Source organism: Lathyrus oleraceus, chromosome 5 (assembly GCF_024323335.1).
Source record: "Lathyrus oleraceus cultivar Zhongwan6 chromosome 5, CAAS_Psat_ZW6_1.0, whole genome shotgun sequence".
NCBI classification, from domain to species: Eukaryota; Viridiplantae; Streptophyta; class Magnoliopsida; order Fabales; family Fabaceae; genus Lathyrus; species Lathyrus oleraceus.
The window spans coordinates 76,709,747-76,727,051 of NC_066583.1; the positions used below are offsets into that span (position 1 = coordinate 76,709,747).

Genomic DNA, 17,305 nt, shown 5'->3' on the forward strand with positions numbered 1-17,305 from the left:
TTCTTCATTACATTACGGAAGAAACTCGTTTTACATACGAGGGATTGAGATGAGAAAGAAGTTACATTAAGAGATTAAAAGGAGAGGCACGACACGCAGGTCGTACTTAAAACCCAAAACAAAATGAAGGAAGACTAAGACCATAACTGATCACAACAAGGCAATAATAACAAACACATTATTATTATTAATTTTAATTCCTTTAATTAATCAAAACCAAATTAAATTTCGGCGACCGATCACACTACGCAGAGTTAGCCGGGGGTTCCGCTGCCCGGTCAGCGGACGGTGGACGGGGTCAAGGGGCAGCGCCCTTGCGGGGTTGGAGGGGAAGCGCCCCTGTCCAAAATTTTAATGAACAATTCATTTGAAATGGACATTGTTTTGCATGAACACAACCCTTGCGTAGTCACAAAACAGAAACCCCAAGTATTCTGACCCTGTGAGTGTGACGACCGTCACAAGCATGTTACGACCGTCACAGACATATGTTACGACCGTCACGGGGCCAAAACAGAAACGCCTACAATTTTGGATTTGTGAGTGTGACGACCGTCACAAAGCACGTGACGACCGTCACGTCCTTGTTACGACCGTCATGGGTCTGTTACGAACGTCACGCGTCTTGTTACGACCGTTACGCATCCAAAATAACAGAACTTTGAAACAGTCTACAGACCTGTTCCAAAAACCCTAAATTCACAACTCCTTGACGGCACAACCCTTGCGCCGTCACCAACCCTAATGCGCGAATTTCAGACCGTCAAACACACCTCGATTATTGATTCAGTATGATTGATCAACAGGTCATTGCTTCACCATACTAATGTCGGATTCCGAAGCAAATGACCATTGATCGCTCAAAAGAAAACAATCATTTAGTGTTTGAATGAATGAAACAGAAACAATATATCACATATACCGTACTTTGCATTAGGATTACTTATATCATATATAAGCTGATCGGTCTCAATTGCGTAACCTATGGACGATCGATGTATCGCTGCTTCACCATACTAATGTCGGTACCGAAGCATAGTCAACATCAATCATCCAACTCGTACACTCATGATGCCAAATTTAATTACCCGTTTAATTAATTGATTCATTCTGTCTTTTAATCATATTAATACAAAATTAAACAGCTATCCGATTCATGGTTTCGTAACCAGGCTCTGATACCACTGAAGGAGAATTGCGGTCCAAAATGCAGTGGAAATTAAAAGATTCTCCTTTAGAGATCCTTACGAATGGTCATGATCAGTGATAGAATATTTACCTCTTGTGACGGTTGAAAGCTTTGGTGCAGATCTCTTGTGACGATCAAAACCTTTGATGCAGATCCACAGAGTGATCACGAATGTTGAACGATGACAACGTCTCTACTCAGTCCACACGAACGGATTCCTTCAATCTCAGTGCTAGCTGGTACGAATGAAGGCTTTGAGTGAGAGAGAGAGAAAACGAAAATAATGCAACCGCTATCAATGCTTCTGCACAAGGGTTCTATTTATAGAACCACTTGTGTGGGCTTCAAGCTAAAAGCCCACTTAAGTGTATTTTGGCCCATATCTTATAATATGCCCAAAATCACTTAAGCCCATGGTACCTTACCATATTTCGTATTCTACTCAAGTACATTGTACCTTACGATGTTCTATAATTCACTTAGGGGCACCGTACCTTACGGTATTCCTTAGTTACTCTATCTCTCATCAATCCGTCCTTTGTGTGTGACCCTGTAGGTTTTCATGACGTTGGCAATTATATTAAATCATGTATTTAACATAATAAACAGTGAGCGATATCTAGCAACACATCACTGCTACCCAAGACACGAAAATATCAAGTGATCTGACAATTCCTTCTGTGATAATACTTATGTGTATAATTACCCTATTGCCCTTATGTCTATATTGAACACAAGGCATAGACCGTGTCATCCTTGTCCAGTTCAATATTGGGCCTATAGACATTTATCCTGTTACGCAGGATGGGAAAATTCCATCTAGATCACTCATGTCCCTTAGCATGCTTCATGGAGTACCCATCAACTGTCTTTATAGTTATCCAGTTACGGACAACGTTGGATCAGCAATAAAGCACTCGACTCTACATCTAGGGTCCATAGTGGTTTCAGGTCGAAGAGTGGTATACACCATTATCACCATGAGAATAACTTATGACATTTTGCATAACTTTCTATATAGTATTCTCATAGCGGGTCAATCCGGTATAAATATTACTCTTAATATTCATGCCTATGTTTAAGACTTGATAACTCTTTATCCATGATCCATGAGATGTGATCATCAGTCTACAAACATAATAGTCTTAAAGCTTTAATGTTATCCCACTTCACACTAAAGCTCGACTACGGATACTTTAAGAATAGTGTCCTTATGTTTAATGTGATCTCATGATTAAGTCATACTTGATACATTAAACAGACTAGCTATTCTAGGGACTTTATTAAACAAACGTAATAAAGAAAAAGCCTTTTATTAATAAATAATTTGATACAAGTACCAAAAGTATTGGCCTCTAGGGCTTACACCAACAGAATTGCCAATAGTTGTGAGTTTGCGGAGGTATTTCCGGAAGATATAAGTGATTTACCGTCGGAACGTGAGGTTGAGTTTTAGATTGATTTATTCCTAGAGTGAAAAGGATCATGCCGATCATTTGAAGGTTGTGTTATCGGTGTTGAAAGAGAGAAAGTTGTTTGCTAAACTCTCCAAATGTGAATTTTGGTTGAGTGAAGTAAGTTTTCTTGGACATGTGATTTCGAGTGGTGGTATTTCTATGGATCCTACGAAGATTGAAGTTGTATCTCAGTGGGAAGCTCCTAAGTCTGTTGCTGAGATTCGAAGTTTCCTTGGTTTGGCTGGTTATTATAGGAAGTTCATTGAAGGATTTTCTAAGTTGTCGTTACCATTGACGCAGTTGACTAGGAAAGGTCAAGCTTTCATTTGGACTTCGCAGTGTGAAGCGAATTTTCAAGAGCTTAAGAGAAGGTTGACTACGGCTCCTATTTTGATTTTACCGGATCCGTTAGAAACTTTCGTTGTGTATTGGGATGCTTCTTTGTTGGGTTTGGGAGGTGTTCTGATGCAAAAAGGGCAAGTGGTAGCTTATGCTTCAAGGCAACTTAAAGTTCATGAGAGGAATTATCCGACGCATGATTTAGAGTTGGCCGCCGTTGTGTTGGCGTTGAAGCTTTGGAGACATTATTTGTTTGGATCGAGATTTGATGTGTTTAGTGATCACAAGAGTTTGAAGTACTTATTCGATCAGAAGGAATTGAATATGAGGCAAAGAAGATGGTTGGAATTCTTGAAGGATTATGATTTTGGTTTGAATTATCATCCTGGAAAGGCGAATGTTGTAGCTGATGCATTGAGTAGGAAGTCATTGCACATGTCTATGTTGATGATTCGAGAGTTTAAATTGTTGGAGCGATTTAGAGATTTGAGTTTGGTTTGTGAAGCGACGCCTTCGTGTGTTAAGCTTGGTATGTTGAAGTTTACGTGTGGTATTCTTGATGAGATTAGAGAAGGTCAGAAGTCAGATTTGAAATTAGTCGATGTTATGACATTGATTAATCAAGGAAAATGTGGTGACTTTCGGATTGATGAGAATGGTATCATGAGGTGTCGTGATCGAGTTTGTGTTCCGGATGTTGCGGATTTGAGAAAGAGAATTTTTGAGGAAGGGCATAGAAGTGGTTTGAGTATTCACCCTAGTGCTACTAAAATGTATCAAGACTTGAGAAAGATGTTTTGGTGGCAAGGTATGAAGAAGGATGTAGCATAATTTGTTTACTCATGTTTGACTTGTCAAAAGTCAAAGATTGAACATCAAAAGCCGTCTGGTTTGATGCAACCGTTATCTATTCCCGAGTGGAAGTGGGATAGTATCTCTATAGATTTTGTTTCGGGTTTGCCGAGAACATCGAGTAATTGTGAGGCGATTTGGGTCGTTGTGGACAGGTTGACGAAATATGCTCATTTTATTCCGATAAGGACGGATTATTCGATGGAGAGACTGGCTAAGTTGTACATCGAAAGGATTGTGTGTTTGCATGGTATTCCGTCGAGCATTGTTTCGGATAGAGATCCGAGGTTCACTTCGAGATTTTGGGAAGGCTTGCAAAGTGCTTTGGGTACGAAGTTGCGTTTGAGTTCGGCGTATCATCTGCAAACTGATGGTCAAACAGAGAGGACTATTCAGTCACTTGAAGATCTTTTAAGGTCTTGTGTTTTGGAACAAGGAGGAAAATGGGATAGTTTCTTGCCTTTGATCGAGTTTAAGTATAACAACAGTTTCCATTCGAGTATTGGAATGACACCTTTTGAGGCTCTTTATGGCAGAAGGTGTAGAACTCCTTTATGTTGGTACGAATCGGGAGAGAGTGTTGTGGTTGGACCCGAGTTGATTCAAGAGACTACGGATAAGATTAAGATGATCCAAGAGAAGATGAAGGCTTCTCAGAGTCGTCAAAAGAGTTATCATGATAAGAGGAGGAAAGCTCTTGAGTTTGAGAAAGATGAGCATGTGTTTCTTCGAGTTATGCCAATAACGGGTGTTGGTAGAGCTTTGAAGTCGCGTAAGTTGACGCCGCGTTTCATTGGTCCTTATCAGATTTCCGAGAGGATAGGTGAAGTGGCATATCGAATTGCATTACCACCATCACTTTCTAATATTCATGATGTGTTCCATGTGTCTCAATTAAGGAGGTGCATTGCGGACCCATCGCATGTTGTTCCATTAGATGATGTGCAAGTGCGGGATAATTTGACGGTTGATAGTTCACCTATGCGAATTGAAGATCGAAAAGTGAAGAAGCTTCGTGGTAAGGAAATTGCTTTGGTGAAAGTGATATGGGACGGAGTCACCAATGGAAATATTACTTGGGAACTCGAGGATAAGATGAGGGGATCGTATCCGGAGTTGTTCGTTTGAGGTGAATTTTCAAGGACGAAAATCTTTTAAGTGGGGGAGAGTTGTAACAACCCAATTTTTAGTATTTATTTATTATACTATTATTACTAGATTTTATTTTATTTATGTGGAGTGTTAATTAATTAATGGGTTGTTCGATAGTATAATAATCGATTATATTAATTAATTTGGTGTGTTAATTAATTATTTAGTTGATAGGAAATATCATGAATAATTGAATTAATTAACTTGGTGGATATATGGTGTTAGTTTAATTTATTTGAATTAAATAAAGATATTTAAATATTAGGTCTTATTGGGCCTATTAATTAAATTAGAAGTATAATGACTTAAGCCCAAATAGAATACTAATATAAATAGTAAGAGGTGAGGAGAGTGAGAATTAAGGTTCATTTGATCATTGAAGACAATAGAGAAAGAGAAGAGGAAAAATAAGAAGGAGCTAGGGTTTCCAGAAAATCGAAGAGGTAAGGGGGAATCCTTATTATTATGGGTTAGTATTATTGGGTCAATGGGTAGATGTATGTTTAGGTTAAAATCCCTAATTTTGTATGGTTGTTTGGAATCGTTAGGTTTGATGAGTATGCTTGATTGTGGTGATTGATTGTGTTAAAACTGCAAATTAACATTATATATTTAGAGTATTGTGTGAGTTATAAATTTCTAAATATTTAGCTTTTTACGGAATTGAAATCGGAGGTTCGGAAGTCCTCCAACGATGAAAAACGCAGAAAATTCTGCATGATGTCTGTCACAATCGCGGCTTTTTTTATGTTTTATTGTTGAAATCGTTTTGGTCATAACTTTTGATCCGTAAGTCCAAATCGAGTTTCATTTGAAGCATTGGATAGCTGAAATAGAAGGCTATAACTTTGTTTTAGGAATAAAATAATTTTGGAGATTATTTCATGGACGTTTTTCGGGTTGAAGAAGACGAAAATTATGTTAGAAAATTTAGAAAACAACAACTTTTTAGTAACGCCTTCGTGCACGGTTTTATTCATAACTTTCAACTCGTGAATCATTTTGGGTTGGGGTTTAAAGTATTAGAAAGGTGACTATAATAGATATTATGTGAAGGTGTATTTGTTATGAATGTTAAGATGGTAGAGATGATCTTAATTGCATATTATGTGAATGGTGTATTTGTTATGAATGTTAAGATGGTAGAGATGATCTTAATTGCATATTATGTGAATGGTGTATTTGTTATGAATGTTAAGATGGTAGAGATGATCTTAATTGCATATTATATGAATGGTGTATTTGTTATGAATGTTAAGATGGTAGAGATGATCTTAATTGCATATTATGTGAATGGTGTATTTGTTATGAATGTTAAGATGGTAGAGATGATCTTAATTGCATATTATGTGAATGGTGTATTTGTTATGAATGTTAAGATGGTAGAGATGATCTTAATTGCATATTATGTGAATGGTGTATTTGTTATGAATGCGTATATGTACCATTGGTGGATAATTCATAGAGTTGAATTATGGCGATATGTTGAATGTTAAGATGGTAGAGATGGTCTTAATTGCATATGTGTTGGTATTTGTACATTCATTCATGGCATGGTCGGCTTCATGGTGGAAGCGGTGAAACTGTGGGTTCACATGGTATTAGACGTTGATCCTTAATTGGAAATAGACGTAGCAGACGTTGATCCTTAATTGGAAATAGGCGTGGTAAATAGACGTTGATCCTTAATTGGAAATAGACGTGGTAAATAGACGTTGATCCTTAATTGAAAATAGGTGTATCAGACGTTGATCCTTAATTGGAAATATACGTGGAGGCTTGGATTCTAGATATTGAATCGGAAAGCGGTGGAACATTGGATCCATATAGACGTTGATCCTTAATTGGAAATAGGCGTAGCAGACGTTGATCCTTAATTGGAAATAGACGTGGTGGCTTGGATTCTAGATATTGAATCGGAAAGCGGTGAAACGTTGGGTTCACATTGGTACCACATGCATAGAGTCACATGTTTTGCATTGAGTCACATTAGAGTTATGTGATAATTGAGTGTTTGCATTGATGTGATTGTGATGTGTGTATGAGATATGGTAATTGAATTTGATGATGTTTGGATACATAACTTGACTGAATATGTGATTATGTGATAATTGTAGCTATGTGTATATTTGAGAATATAATATTGGATTTGAATATTATACTCCGTGAGTTTTTATGTGTGCTTGAAACATGTGAAATAAATGTTGGTTAATATTATTTACATGGTTATATGAAGTGTGATGAATTCCTTTAAGTGTTGATTTAATCATTGTGCTTGATTAATACTTCTTCATAATGATTTGAATTCTCACCCTTTCTGTTTGAATGTTACCTTTACACGGGTATCGCGCAGATACTCAGGAGTAGTATCGCTGAAGTAAGTGGACGGTAGCTCACTCGAGATTAGCTGGAGAGCTGTGGTACTTCGTTTAGAGACTAAGTAGTGAGTCAATGCTCTGGTCATGTAATACTGGGTAGATTGGTAGTATTGAACTCATATCTGAATTGAGTACGTTTTATGTTATTAATTGTGAATATGTTTAATTGAAGAGATTATTGAGAGATGATCATGGTATGGGACATGGATCATTTGATGAAATGCATGGATATTTGTTATTTTCCGCTGCAAACGCATATTCTTGAATATTCGTGATAATGGAAATGTGCTATTTTTAAATGACCAGGTGTATTGTATATTGATGATGAATGATGTTGGTTTTGAAAGCTTCTAGTTTTGAAAACGTCGATGTGACACCATTTTGTTTATATGCGTGTTTATTTACTCTGATTATATGTTAAGTATTTTGGAGTAGAAAAATGGGTGTTACATTATGCATTTAAATGAATTTTAACGTCTCGAGCTCATGACAAATAGTTCTTTCCTGAAATATCAAGAGCCCCAAAATCCAATTTCGTAAGATTTGACATATTTAGTTCTATCATAAATTAAAATAATAAAAGTTAGATAAAATATTAAGTATTAAATATTATAATGAGATAATGATCATAAAAACAATATTAGTTATTAAATATTAGATATTATTATTTTAAAAACCAGACCGAACCAGTCGGTTCAACCGTTTGGATCGAGAACTGGAGATGAATCTGGTTGGGTCAATCTCTCAAAATCTCTGATAGATCAAAACCGAAGTAAAATCGAAAAAATCATATTGAACCATCCAAAGCCATTCGAATCAAAGAATGGAAGTCGGTTTTATAAAAACGTCCGGTTCAAAAAAAAATGCATCAAATTAAGCATTTTTAAAATTTATTTAAAAATTTTAATATGTTAATATCAAAACTTTTAACATACATTCTCAATCACAAAAATAAAATCGTATTTTTTTACAACCAACAAACTTTTATGTGTTGTCACTCCATTATAGTTTTTCTTTCAACCACACTTCATCATCATGTTGTCTCTTTCAAACATAGTCACGCTATCCAACTTAATAATGATTGTCGTTCAAGTCAATATTGTTTGTTGTTGGCAATAAAGATTTATTTGTCATAATTCAACACAAATTCGTTTTTTTGTTTAATAAAGTATATTATATTATTATTTTTTGTATTTTATCTTATTTAATTTATATATTCTTAATTATTTGAACTTTATTTTAGTTATTATATTCTATTATTTTAATTTTGGTTTGAATTAGTTTAACTTAGTTTATTGTAATTCTTTAATTTGATCAAATTATTCTTAAATAATCTTGAAATGAAGTGTAGAACTATGTTAGGTTATTATATGTATTATCGATATTGTTGTATTAAATTTGTAATGAGTTTTTGAAATATTTTTTTTATTAAGTTGTGAACATATTCATGAAATTTAGTTTTAAATTTTTAGTTTATTTAATAAATGGTTCGACCGTAGGTTTAATCGGTTGAACTAATTGAATCTTAAACCACAAATTTCACCGGTTCAATCTTCGATCCGGTTTTTAAAATATTGAGTGAGATATTCAATGTAAAATATTTTTTTTAATAAAATGTATGTGTGAAAACACTTTTCGTTGGATCTATAAAAAAACTAAAAATTCTAACATACCATTATACATAATCAATCAAAAGATTCATAAATCACTAATATATATATATATATATATATATATATATATATATATATATATATATATATATATATATATATATATATATATATATATATATATATATATATATATATATATATATATATATAAAATTCGTAATTCTCGAAATTCTATATATAAACACAATTTTGAATCATTAATGTTAACTATTTAATATGTAGACTCTTTATTATTTTGATACAATGGTTATGATAAGGATTTGCAAATTCCAATATTCTAAAATAGCACGATAGTAAATTGGTTCCGTCTTAAAATTATCTACAAAAATATATCAAATTAGTGATAAAATACATCTTGTATTTTCCTTTTAATTGTTATCTGATCTAAAATTTAAATTGCTAACTCGATAAAAATCATGAAACAATAATACTTCAAATAAATTTCATTTTTTTGACACAATGATAAATATAAGGATTTGTAAATTTTGGTATTTTAAAATAACAACCATACATTTTCTGTTACTTTGATATCCTTCAGGTAGGGATGTCAATGGATAGGGTTTGGGCAGGGTACTATAATACTCATCCTCATACCCCGCGATTTGACAAAATCCTCGTGCCCGAGTTCATATCCGCTTGGGTGCCAAAGTTAGCACCTGTACTCATGTCCTATGGGTTTGTAAGTACTCATACTTGTACCCGTGACCCGCATTCCTATTAAAAATAAATAGATCAGTTATAAAATATCATATAATTTTAAGTTTTTAAAAATATTAAAAAAAATTCATACAATTTATTGTTGAAATAAACGAACTTATATTAAATACGTAATGGTTTAACATTGATATACGTTTTATAATTGATAGACATATATTTTTATATAATAATATAAACTAATATATATATATATATATATATATATATATATATATATATATATATAATATATATATATATATATATATATATATATATATATATATATATATATATATATATATATATATATATATATATATATATATTATATATATATATATATATATATATATATATATATATATATATATATATATATATATATATATATTATATATATATATATATATATATATATATATATATACATCAATATATAGTGTGCATGTATGGGGCGGGGTGAGTATCAACCCGCACCCGTACCCACTTATTTTTATGAGTAATTACGCGAGCCCATGTCCATACCCATTTTATGGGTTTTTATCCTATCTATTGCGGGTAAATTTGTGGATGTCCATTGTGGATGAGTCAAATTGTCACCCCAACCTTCATGGATGCTTTATAAGTTCTTAAGGAACTCTGAATACTTTATTTGGGAGATAAATCATCCTTTATTCATAACCATTAAAGTTTAATTCTAAATTTTTTGCATTATCGTATTTTTTTTAATAACTACAAATTATTATTAAAATATTTAAAATGATCAAAGTTTTTTTAGTTAATTCAATTTATAAAATTTAAAATATTTAACTATTTTTTTAATATTTTATAAATAAAAAATTATTATTTTTATTATTATTATTTTTATATCAAATGTTCCCCCTACAACTATATAAATTAGGTAAACTTTAAATAAATCATCAATCTAATCTAATCTAACCATTATATATGTTCTTTATCAAATATTTTATTTCTCTTAAATTGAAAGGAAACAAAAAACGATTTTTTTCCAAATAATTTATTTTTTTAAAAAATCCAAAATAACTCACAATTCAGATTAATTCTCAAACTACACCTCACTTTCTAAAATAAAAACGTCAAAGCACAAGATCAATTGATGTATGCTCTCTAATTTAAAGAGGCGATGCAAATTGGATTGACTTCTGCACCTAGTGTTGTCAATCCAATTGACGCCTATGTGTTATTTTTAAATGCAGTCGACAATTAGATTAACACAAGTGTGTATTATGTAATTTTTAGTATAAATAGAGGTCTAATGAGATTCATTTTTTCACATCTCTTTCTCATTATCTTTTAATATTCCAAACATGGTTCGTCTTCTTCACCGCCAATGGAAAGTGATTTATTCAAGTGAGAAATCTCTGATGGAGATGCTCTTCTGGAACATATGTAGTTTTGAGCAACTACAACTACAGAGGAAGTTGATTCACTAGTTAGACGGAAACATACCTGAAGGCGAAAAAATTAGAAGTAATGAGAAACACGATGGTGCGATTTAAAAATGGAAGCACCAAAATGACCATGTCTTAACTGACGTTGTGATGTCAAACGAAGAAAAACCAACTCGTAATTATATGGCTTGGTACAAATCGGTTGGATTTGAGTTTCTCCCTGAGGATATGTAGCTGTACGACCCATGCCAAGTCACTTACACCCAACCATAATACCAAGAGCATACCCCATCGCCAACAAGATCATTATCAAGACACCTGACATCGATATGTCCCTAAGACATCACCCTACCATAGCCGCCATAGCCAAAACACTCAGCAGGCATTTAACATCAATCGTCTCTCCTACTATAACTCAGAAGTCCAAACATCACAAAACCATGCAACAATCAGATGCATACCAAACACCACTACCCCCATTTTAACTTTCCCCAACAAATCATTCACACAAATGTCACCCTTCAATCGACTCAATAGCCCTTCATTGCATACACAGGACTACAAAGAATTGTTCTGGGTTCTCAAATCCTCAAACATCTGGGGTGAATCAACAACGTGGGCTATGGCCATGCGTTAGGGTAACTAGGGAATGTGGAATCGAAAGTCGATTGAATCATCCAAGTCAACAACAGTAGTATTTTTTATTTTCGTATGTAAGCGTAACCTAATATTAACATTACTATTTTTTATTTTAACTCTTATATAACATATCAATTATTAACAAAAAAAATTACACAATACATACAAGTGTCAAACCAATTAAAGACTGCATTTAAAAATAATACATAGACGTCAATTGGATTGACAACACTAGGTGCATAAGTCAATCCAATTGGCGCCACCGTTTTAACTTAGAGAGCATACGCCAATTCATCTATCACCAATTCTTCAAAATGAGTTATTTTAAAAAATCATCTAAAATATGGATTATTTTGAAGGAAAAAATTTAAAAATGTGGTTATTTTGATTTTTTTTTTGAAAATGGGGTTATTTTGATAAAAAAAAAACTGTTTAAATCTCTTACTAGTGTCTTTGATAATTTCATAAATAAATTTCAAATTAAGTTGCTTCAAAGTTACAAGTTATCATTGCTATAAACTCACTGTTCTTAGTGGATATTATTTCTTAGAAAGTAGAATCAATAACCAAATACAAAAGAAGAAGAAGAAACTCTCAAAGATTTACATTTCAACTCCTTTCTCTATCTTTCTATTATTAATATTCTCTCCCCCATCAAAGCCTCTGCAAGTATAACCTCCATCCACTTACAACTCCAGTAACGGCCAGTGAAACATTGGCCCATATCAACAAAATCAAAACAAAATGATTGAACTAAGTTCATATTTGGAATGACGTTGAGTTTAGCACAATCATAATGTACAACCGTAATTTTTGCCAAAAGCCGCACTTCGAAACTTCAACAAAATACGGCATGTCACTGTAATACAGTCGAAACTCACCATAATTTCAAAGATGCACTAAAATTCAGACGTCAATCCAAGGGAAAGAGTGGGCAGATGATAAGGAAAAGTTTTACAAAACTGCAAAGTCTGGATTATGTATATGATCCAACTATATTACTGATGAGGTATTGGGACTATTCTCAATCCTGCTCTCGCCCCTTTGTTGGCTGGCATTTTCCTCGATGACCGGTTCTGTTTCATTCCCGCCAACTTCCCTTTTGCAAAGGGGGCATAATGCATTTATCTTTAACCACTTGTCTACGCAATCTTTGTGGAAAAGATGTGAACAAGGCAATTCTCTCAATTCATCGTCGTTTTCATAGTTCGCTATGCATATGCAGCAAACCTGCACACAAGGGCAGAAAGTACAACAGGTGAGTTGACAAACTCATAAAACACAAACAATAATTGAAGTCATAAAAAAAAAATAACAATAATCGATGTAACAATGAAACAAATTGGCTTGATGTTCAGATTATCTTATACAATGAAACAAATTGGCTTGATGTTCAGACTATCTTGTACGATTCCATGAATTAAGCAATGGTATTATAGATTTGTTGCTGTATAATTATCAAAAGTTGATGACATTACACTAACACGAAATTGAAGTTCACTGCCTTGTACTGCCTTGTGAATTGGACATAATAATGACAAAACATTCTTAAGATTCTCCTGTCAGATAAAGGTTTCTACCTAGCTCACTATCTTGAAAGAAAAACATAAATAGCATGAGTTTTACTTAAGGATCGTGAATAATTAAATATCAGTTTGTACTTACTGCATCTTCTCCGGAGATCACGCGTTCCTTTTCGGTTCCTCCGGAAACAACTCCACCTTCAATAACAGCCGAAGTCAGGGACGGAGCCAGAAAGTTTGAGTAGCGGGGTCAACGACCCTTTTATAAATAATATATTTTAATTTTATCTCAATCACTTGAAAGATATATTAATATTTTTTGCCTTAAACCAGAATCATTATGAAGTTTTTTCAACTTGAAAAATCTTTTTTTTCATGAACGACCCAAATTTAAAGCTTTCACGCTCATCAAGTGTTTGAGGATTAAGAGTATATGATTCCTATATTGGTTTTCTTTTTTAAAAAATGTTCATTGCTTATTACTAAAAATGAAAAAGAAATAACACAATTAAAATCATATCAAAAAAACGGTTCTTACTATTACTATAAAATAGATACAGACACAATAATTTCAAACATTAGTCCAATCTCAAGTTCAAAATAAGGTAACAAAATATTTTATTTTTTATTACAATAATAAAGTAAATAATAAATTCATAAAGATTAAAATAAAAAAAATAAAAACCTTTTAGAATATCAACAATGAAGAAGAAATCAGTATTAAATAGGCATTTTGTAGTAAAGGAAAAGGGAAGAGGGAGTGATTCGTTTGTGCTTCAAAAAAGTCAAAATTACTTAATAGGAATGGAAAAGAAAAGTTAATTACTTATTATTTTATTAAAAATATTTATTTTATTTAATATATAAATATATTATTTATAGCACTTAATACTAAATAATAATTATTATAATGGGGGCATAGGCCCACCCTTTAAACAACGTACCTCCATCCCTGGCCGGAGTGCTTTCATCTATGCTTTTGCTTTTCTTCAATTTGAACTTGTGAGTTGGTAAAGCACTAATGCATTCAGAGGTTGCACCTCTGGTTTGTGCCAGATCCTCATTGACCCCAAGAGTGGAAATTATACAAGGAAGACAGCAGCAGATTGTTAAGCATAGAATGAAGGGCAATGCATAACCGATGCAGCTAAAAGTAAGAAACACTACACATAACCTGTCAAAGCAAAAGGAAGCAAATTTAATATGCAGGGCCTGAAAAAACATAATATTAAAGTAAGAGGTTCTTAAAGGCTATACATACCGGTATAAGTTTGGAGCTTCATTAGCGGATGAATGCCCTCCAAATATCCATACGTTTCCAAGAACAAACCATGATGCAAAAAATAAATCTAGGACAATTTTGAAGTATTCCATAAGTATCTTGAGTCTGCAGATTAAATGCAAGAAAGAGCTTAGTAACTCTATAAACTTCTCACAACCGGAGTCATAGCTATTAGTGACTGAATAGTAAATTTTCAAACAAAAAAACAGCGAAATTCAAGAGACTATATCAAGTTTTTCCTTCATTCCTTGGTTATTACAGATACATTCTCAAGTCTTGGAATTCTTTGGGCTGTGATAGCATCATTATTCATAATATATTCTCAAGAATAGCATGACCATACAACAACACAAAAAGGTGCAGCTTCCAAATTTATGCAAAATGCAGGGATGTGATGCAAAAACGCATCTTGAAGATCATATTCTTATCACATATATTATCATTACACGGTGTATATCATGGATAGAACAAATTGCAATATTTCTAATAAATATTTGGTCGTACTAAAGAAGAACAAAAACAAGTCAAAATCAGAGCCCCCATACACCAGGCTAAAAGCTAAAACTTACTAGTATGTAATAAAATGTCCCAATTCTAGATACTTTTATCTATCAAAGCCATCTTCATCAATAGTAAAGAGGATGTAATTCTAGATAGACTTTTATCTATCAAAGCCATCTTCATCAATAATAAAGAGGATGTAACAAACATTAAGCTCTAATTTGATTTCACCACTAGAACTTTCATCCTTTTAGGTATTTAAGTAACTTTTGGAGACAAAATAAAACCAAGCCTAGCCAAGCTTGAAGGAGGTTCTAGCTCAAACTATCGACGAAAAACAAATACAATACGTGATTCTAAGACATGAAAACAACAAGTACTAATCTATATTGATTGATTTATTTGAGTTCATCTAGGAACATAAACATTTGGCAAACCGTTTGAGAAAGCTAATGAAAACAACTTATGGCACGTTTTCATCTTATTTTCATAAGCTCTCCATGACAACTTAATAAAAACATACTATAGCTTACATGAAAACAATTCGACTTTGTTTTAACTTTTCGTCATAGAAATAGCTTATAAGCATTGATATGATAAGCGATTATGCTATAAGTGTTAAATTAAGTTGTTTATCCAAACAGTAAAGACGGAATTTAAGCATAACCAAATAAGAACAACAACAACGATAAACATGAATTCGCTCACCTACATCCGTTTAATTAAGTTCTTTATCCAAACAGAACCTAAATCGTGTGCATTAATCATAACCAAACAAGCCAACAACAATTATATACCTCGTATTCCTGAACAACGACGAAGCCTGATTGGATGAAACAGGGACAGCATCTTCTTCACCTTGTATTGTAGTCCGATTCGAAAGCAGAATCCCGGAAGGATCATCACCGGTGGTCGAGCTTTGAGACTCGGAATCTGGTTCCCTAGCAAAATATCTCCACAACAACAAAGGAAGCGAAACAACACATCCAGAAGCATAACCAAGAATCCAAGCAAACAATGGAGCATGAGGATGTTCATTTCTGGATGAATTGAGAACAATAACAGAAGCAACAATTTGAGTAAACGTAAAAACAAATTCCAAAGAAACACAAAACCCTGAATTCAACGGAGTCCTAGTAGTAACACGTCCTAATGAATCCTCTCCTCTTGTTAACCTAGAATTTGAAGATTGACGAGAAACAACGTCAACATCAACATCACCACCGCCATGAACAGAAGGAGGAGCAGCTTCAGAAATTGAAGTCGTCGAAGTCGTCGTTGTTGTTGTTATATCGATGATTACGTGATGAGTTGTAGGGTTTGCCATCAACAATTGATTCGTTACATTCGTACGTTCTTCACCTTCAACAATCTCCGTGTGATTCCAACGAAGGAATCATGGAGATGAAGAACACCATTGAAAAACGTAACGTGATTGTGATTATGATTAATTAGCGTAAGAGAAAGAGATTAAGGAATTGATTTGATTAATTAGGTGATTTTGATTAGAGGGGGGAAAGAAAAGAGTTGACTGAAAAAAGGAGGTTGGAAAGGAAGGCAGTGGGGCCCGCCAACCGCCTTCCCTTTTATCCGTTGTTGTGAAATGGAGAATGAGAAAGAAGAAATGAATGGGTTCTAAAAAACTTGAATAGACCACACATTTCGCAATGGAAACACTTTTTTGGGATTCTTCTTATTTTCGTCAAGATTTTCCTATTTATCGGTAGATCATGCAAGATCCTCTTTACTCTTAAAAAAGGAGTGACGGGGCTAAAACAAACACCCACCTTAACCCAATAAACCCGTTAATATATTTGATTTTAATTTAAATACACAATTTTTACTTCTATTTCAAACATAGAGAAATAGACTATTTATTTAGGGAGATGCACCATTTATGTTTTTTTTTTTTTTAAGTATGTACGAATTTTCGAAAAGAATATATTGGAAATTTAAAAATTTGTGGTAGAGGTCTGAAGTGTTTTTTCGAAAATTATAAGATTTTTGATAGAGATATTATCGAAAATTATGAAATCATGTGAAATGTCATAATATTTTAGAAATTTTAAAATTTTCGGTGTGAGTCCAGAAATTCAAAAAAAAAATTGGTATTTTTCATAGGAATCTGCATAACTGTTTCGATAAAAAAAATACCACATACAATATATATACATATTTTCCACAAAAATCGTGTTACATTCAAGAT

The 17,305-nt window shown here is 33.2% G+C and overlaps 1 protein-coding gene across 1 annotated transcript; it reads right to left on the reverse strand.

The window, feature by feature from the left end:
• Nucleotides 1–12,278: 12,278 nt before the first annotated feature.
• Nucleotides 12,279–16,809, reverse strand: LOC127086153 (E3 ubiquitin-protein ligase At1g63170). Its single transcript, XM_051026868.1, has 5 exons — nucleotides 15,897–16,809; nucleotides 14,578–14,703; nucleotides 14,261–14,490; nucleotides 13,459–13,514; nucleotides 12,279–13,023 (listed from the first exon to the last, which is right to left on the reverse strand). Exons 1-5 carry the CDS (start codon nucleotides 16,424–16,426, stop codon nucleotides 12,787–12,789), a joined length of 1,179 nt encoding a protein of 392 aa, XP_050882825.1. The 5' UTR covers nucleotides 16,427–16,809; the 3' UTR covers nucleotides 12,279–12,786.
• Nucleotides 16,810–17,305: the final 496 nt, after the last annotated feature.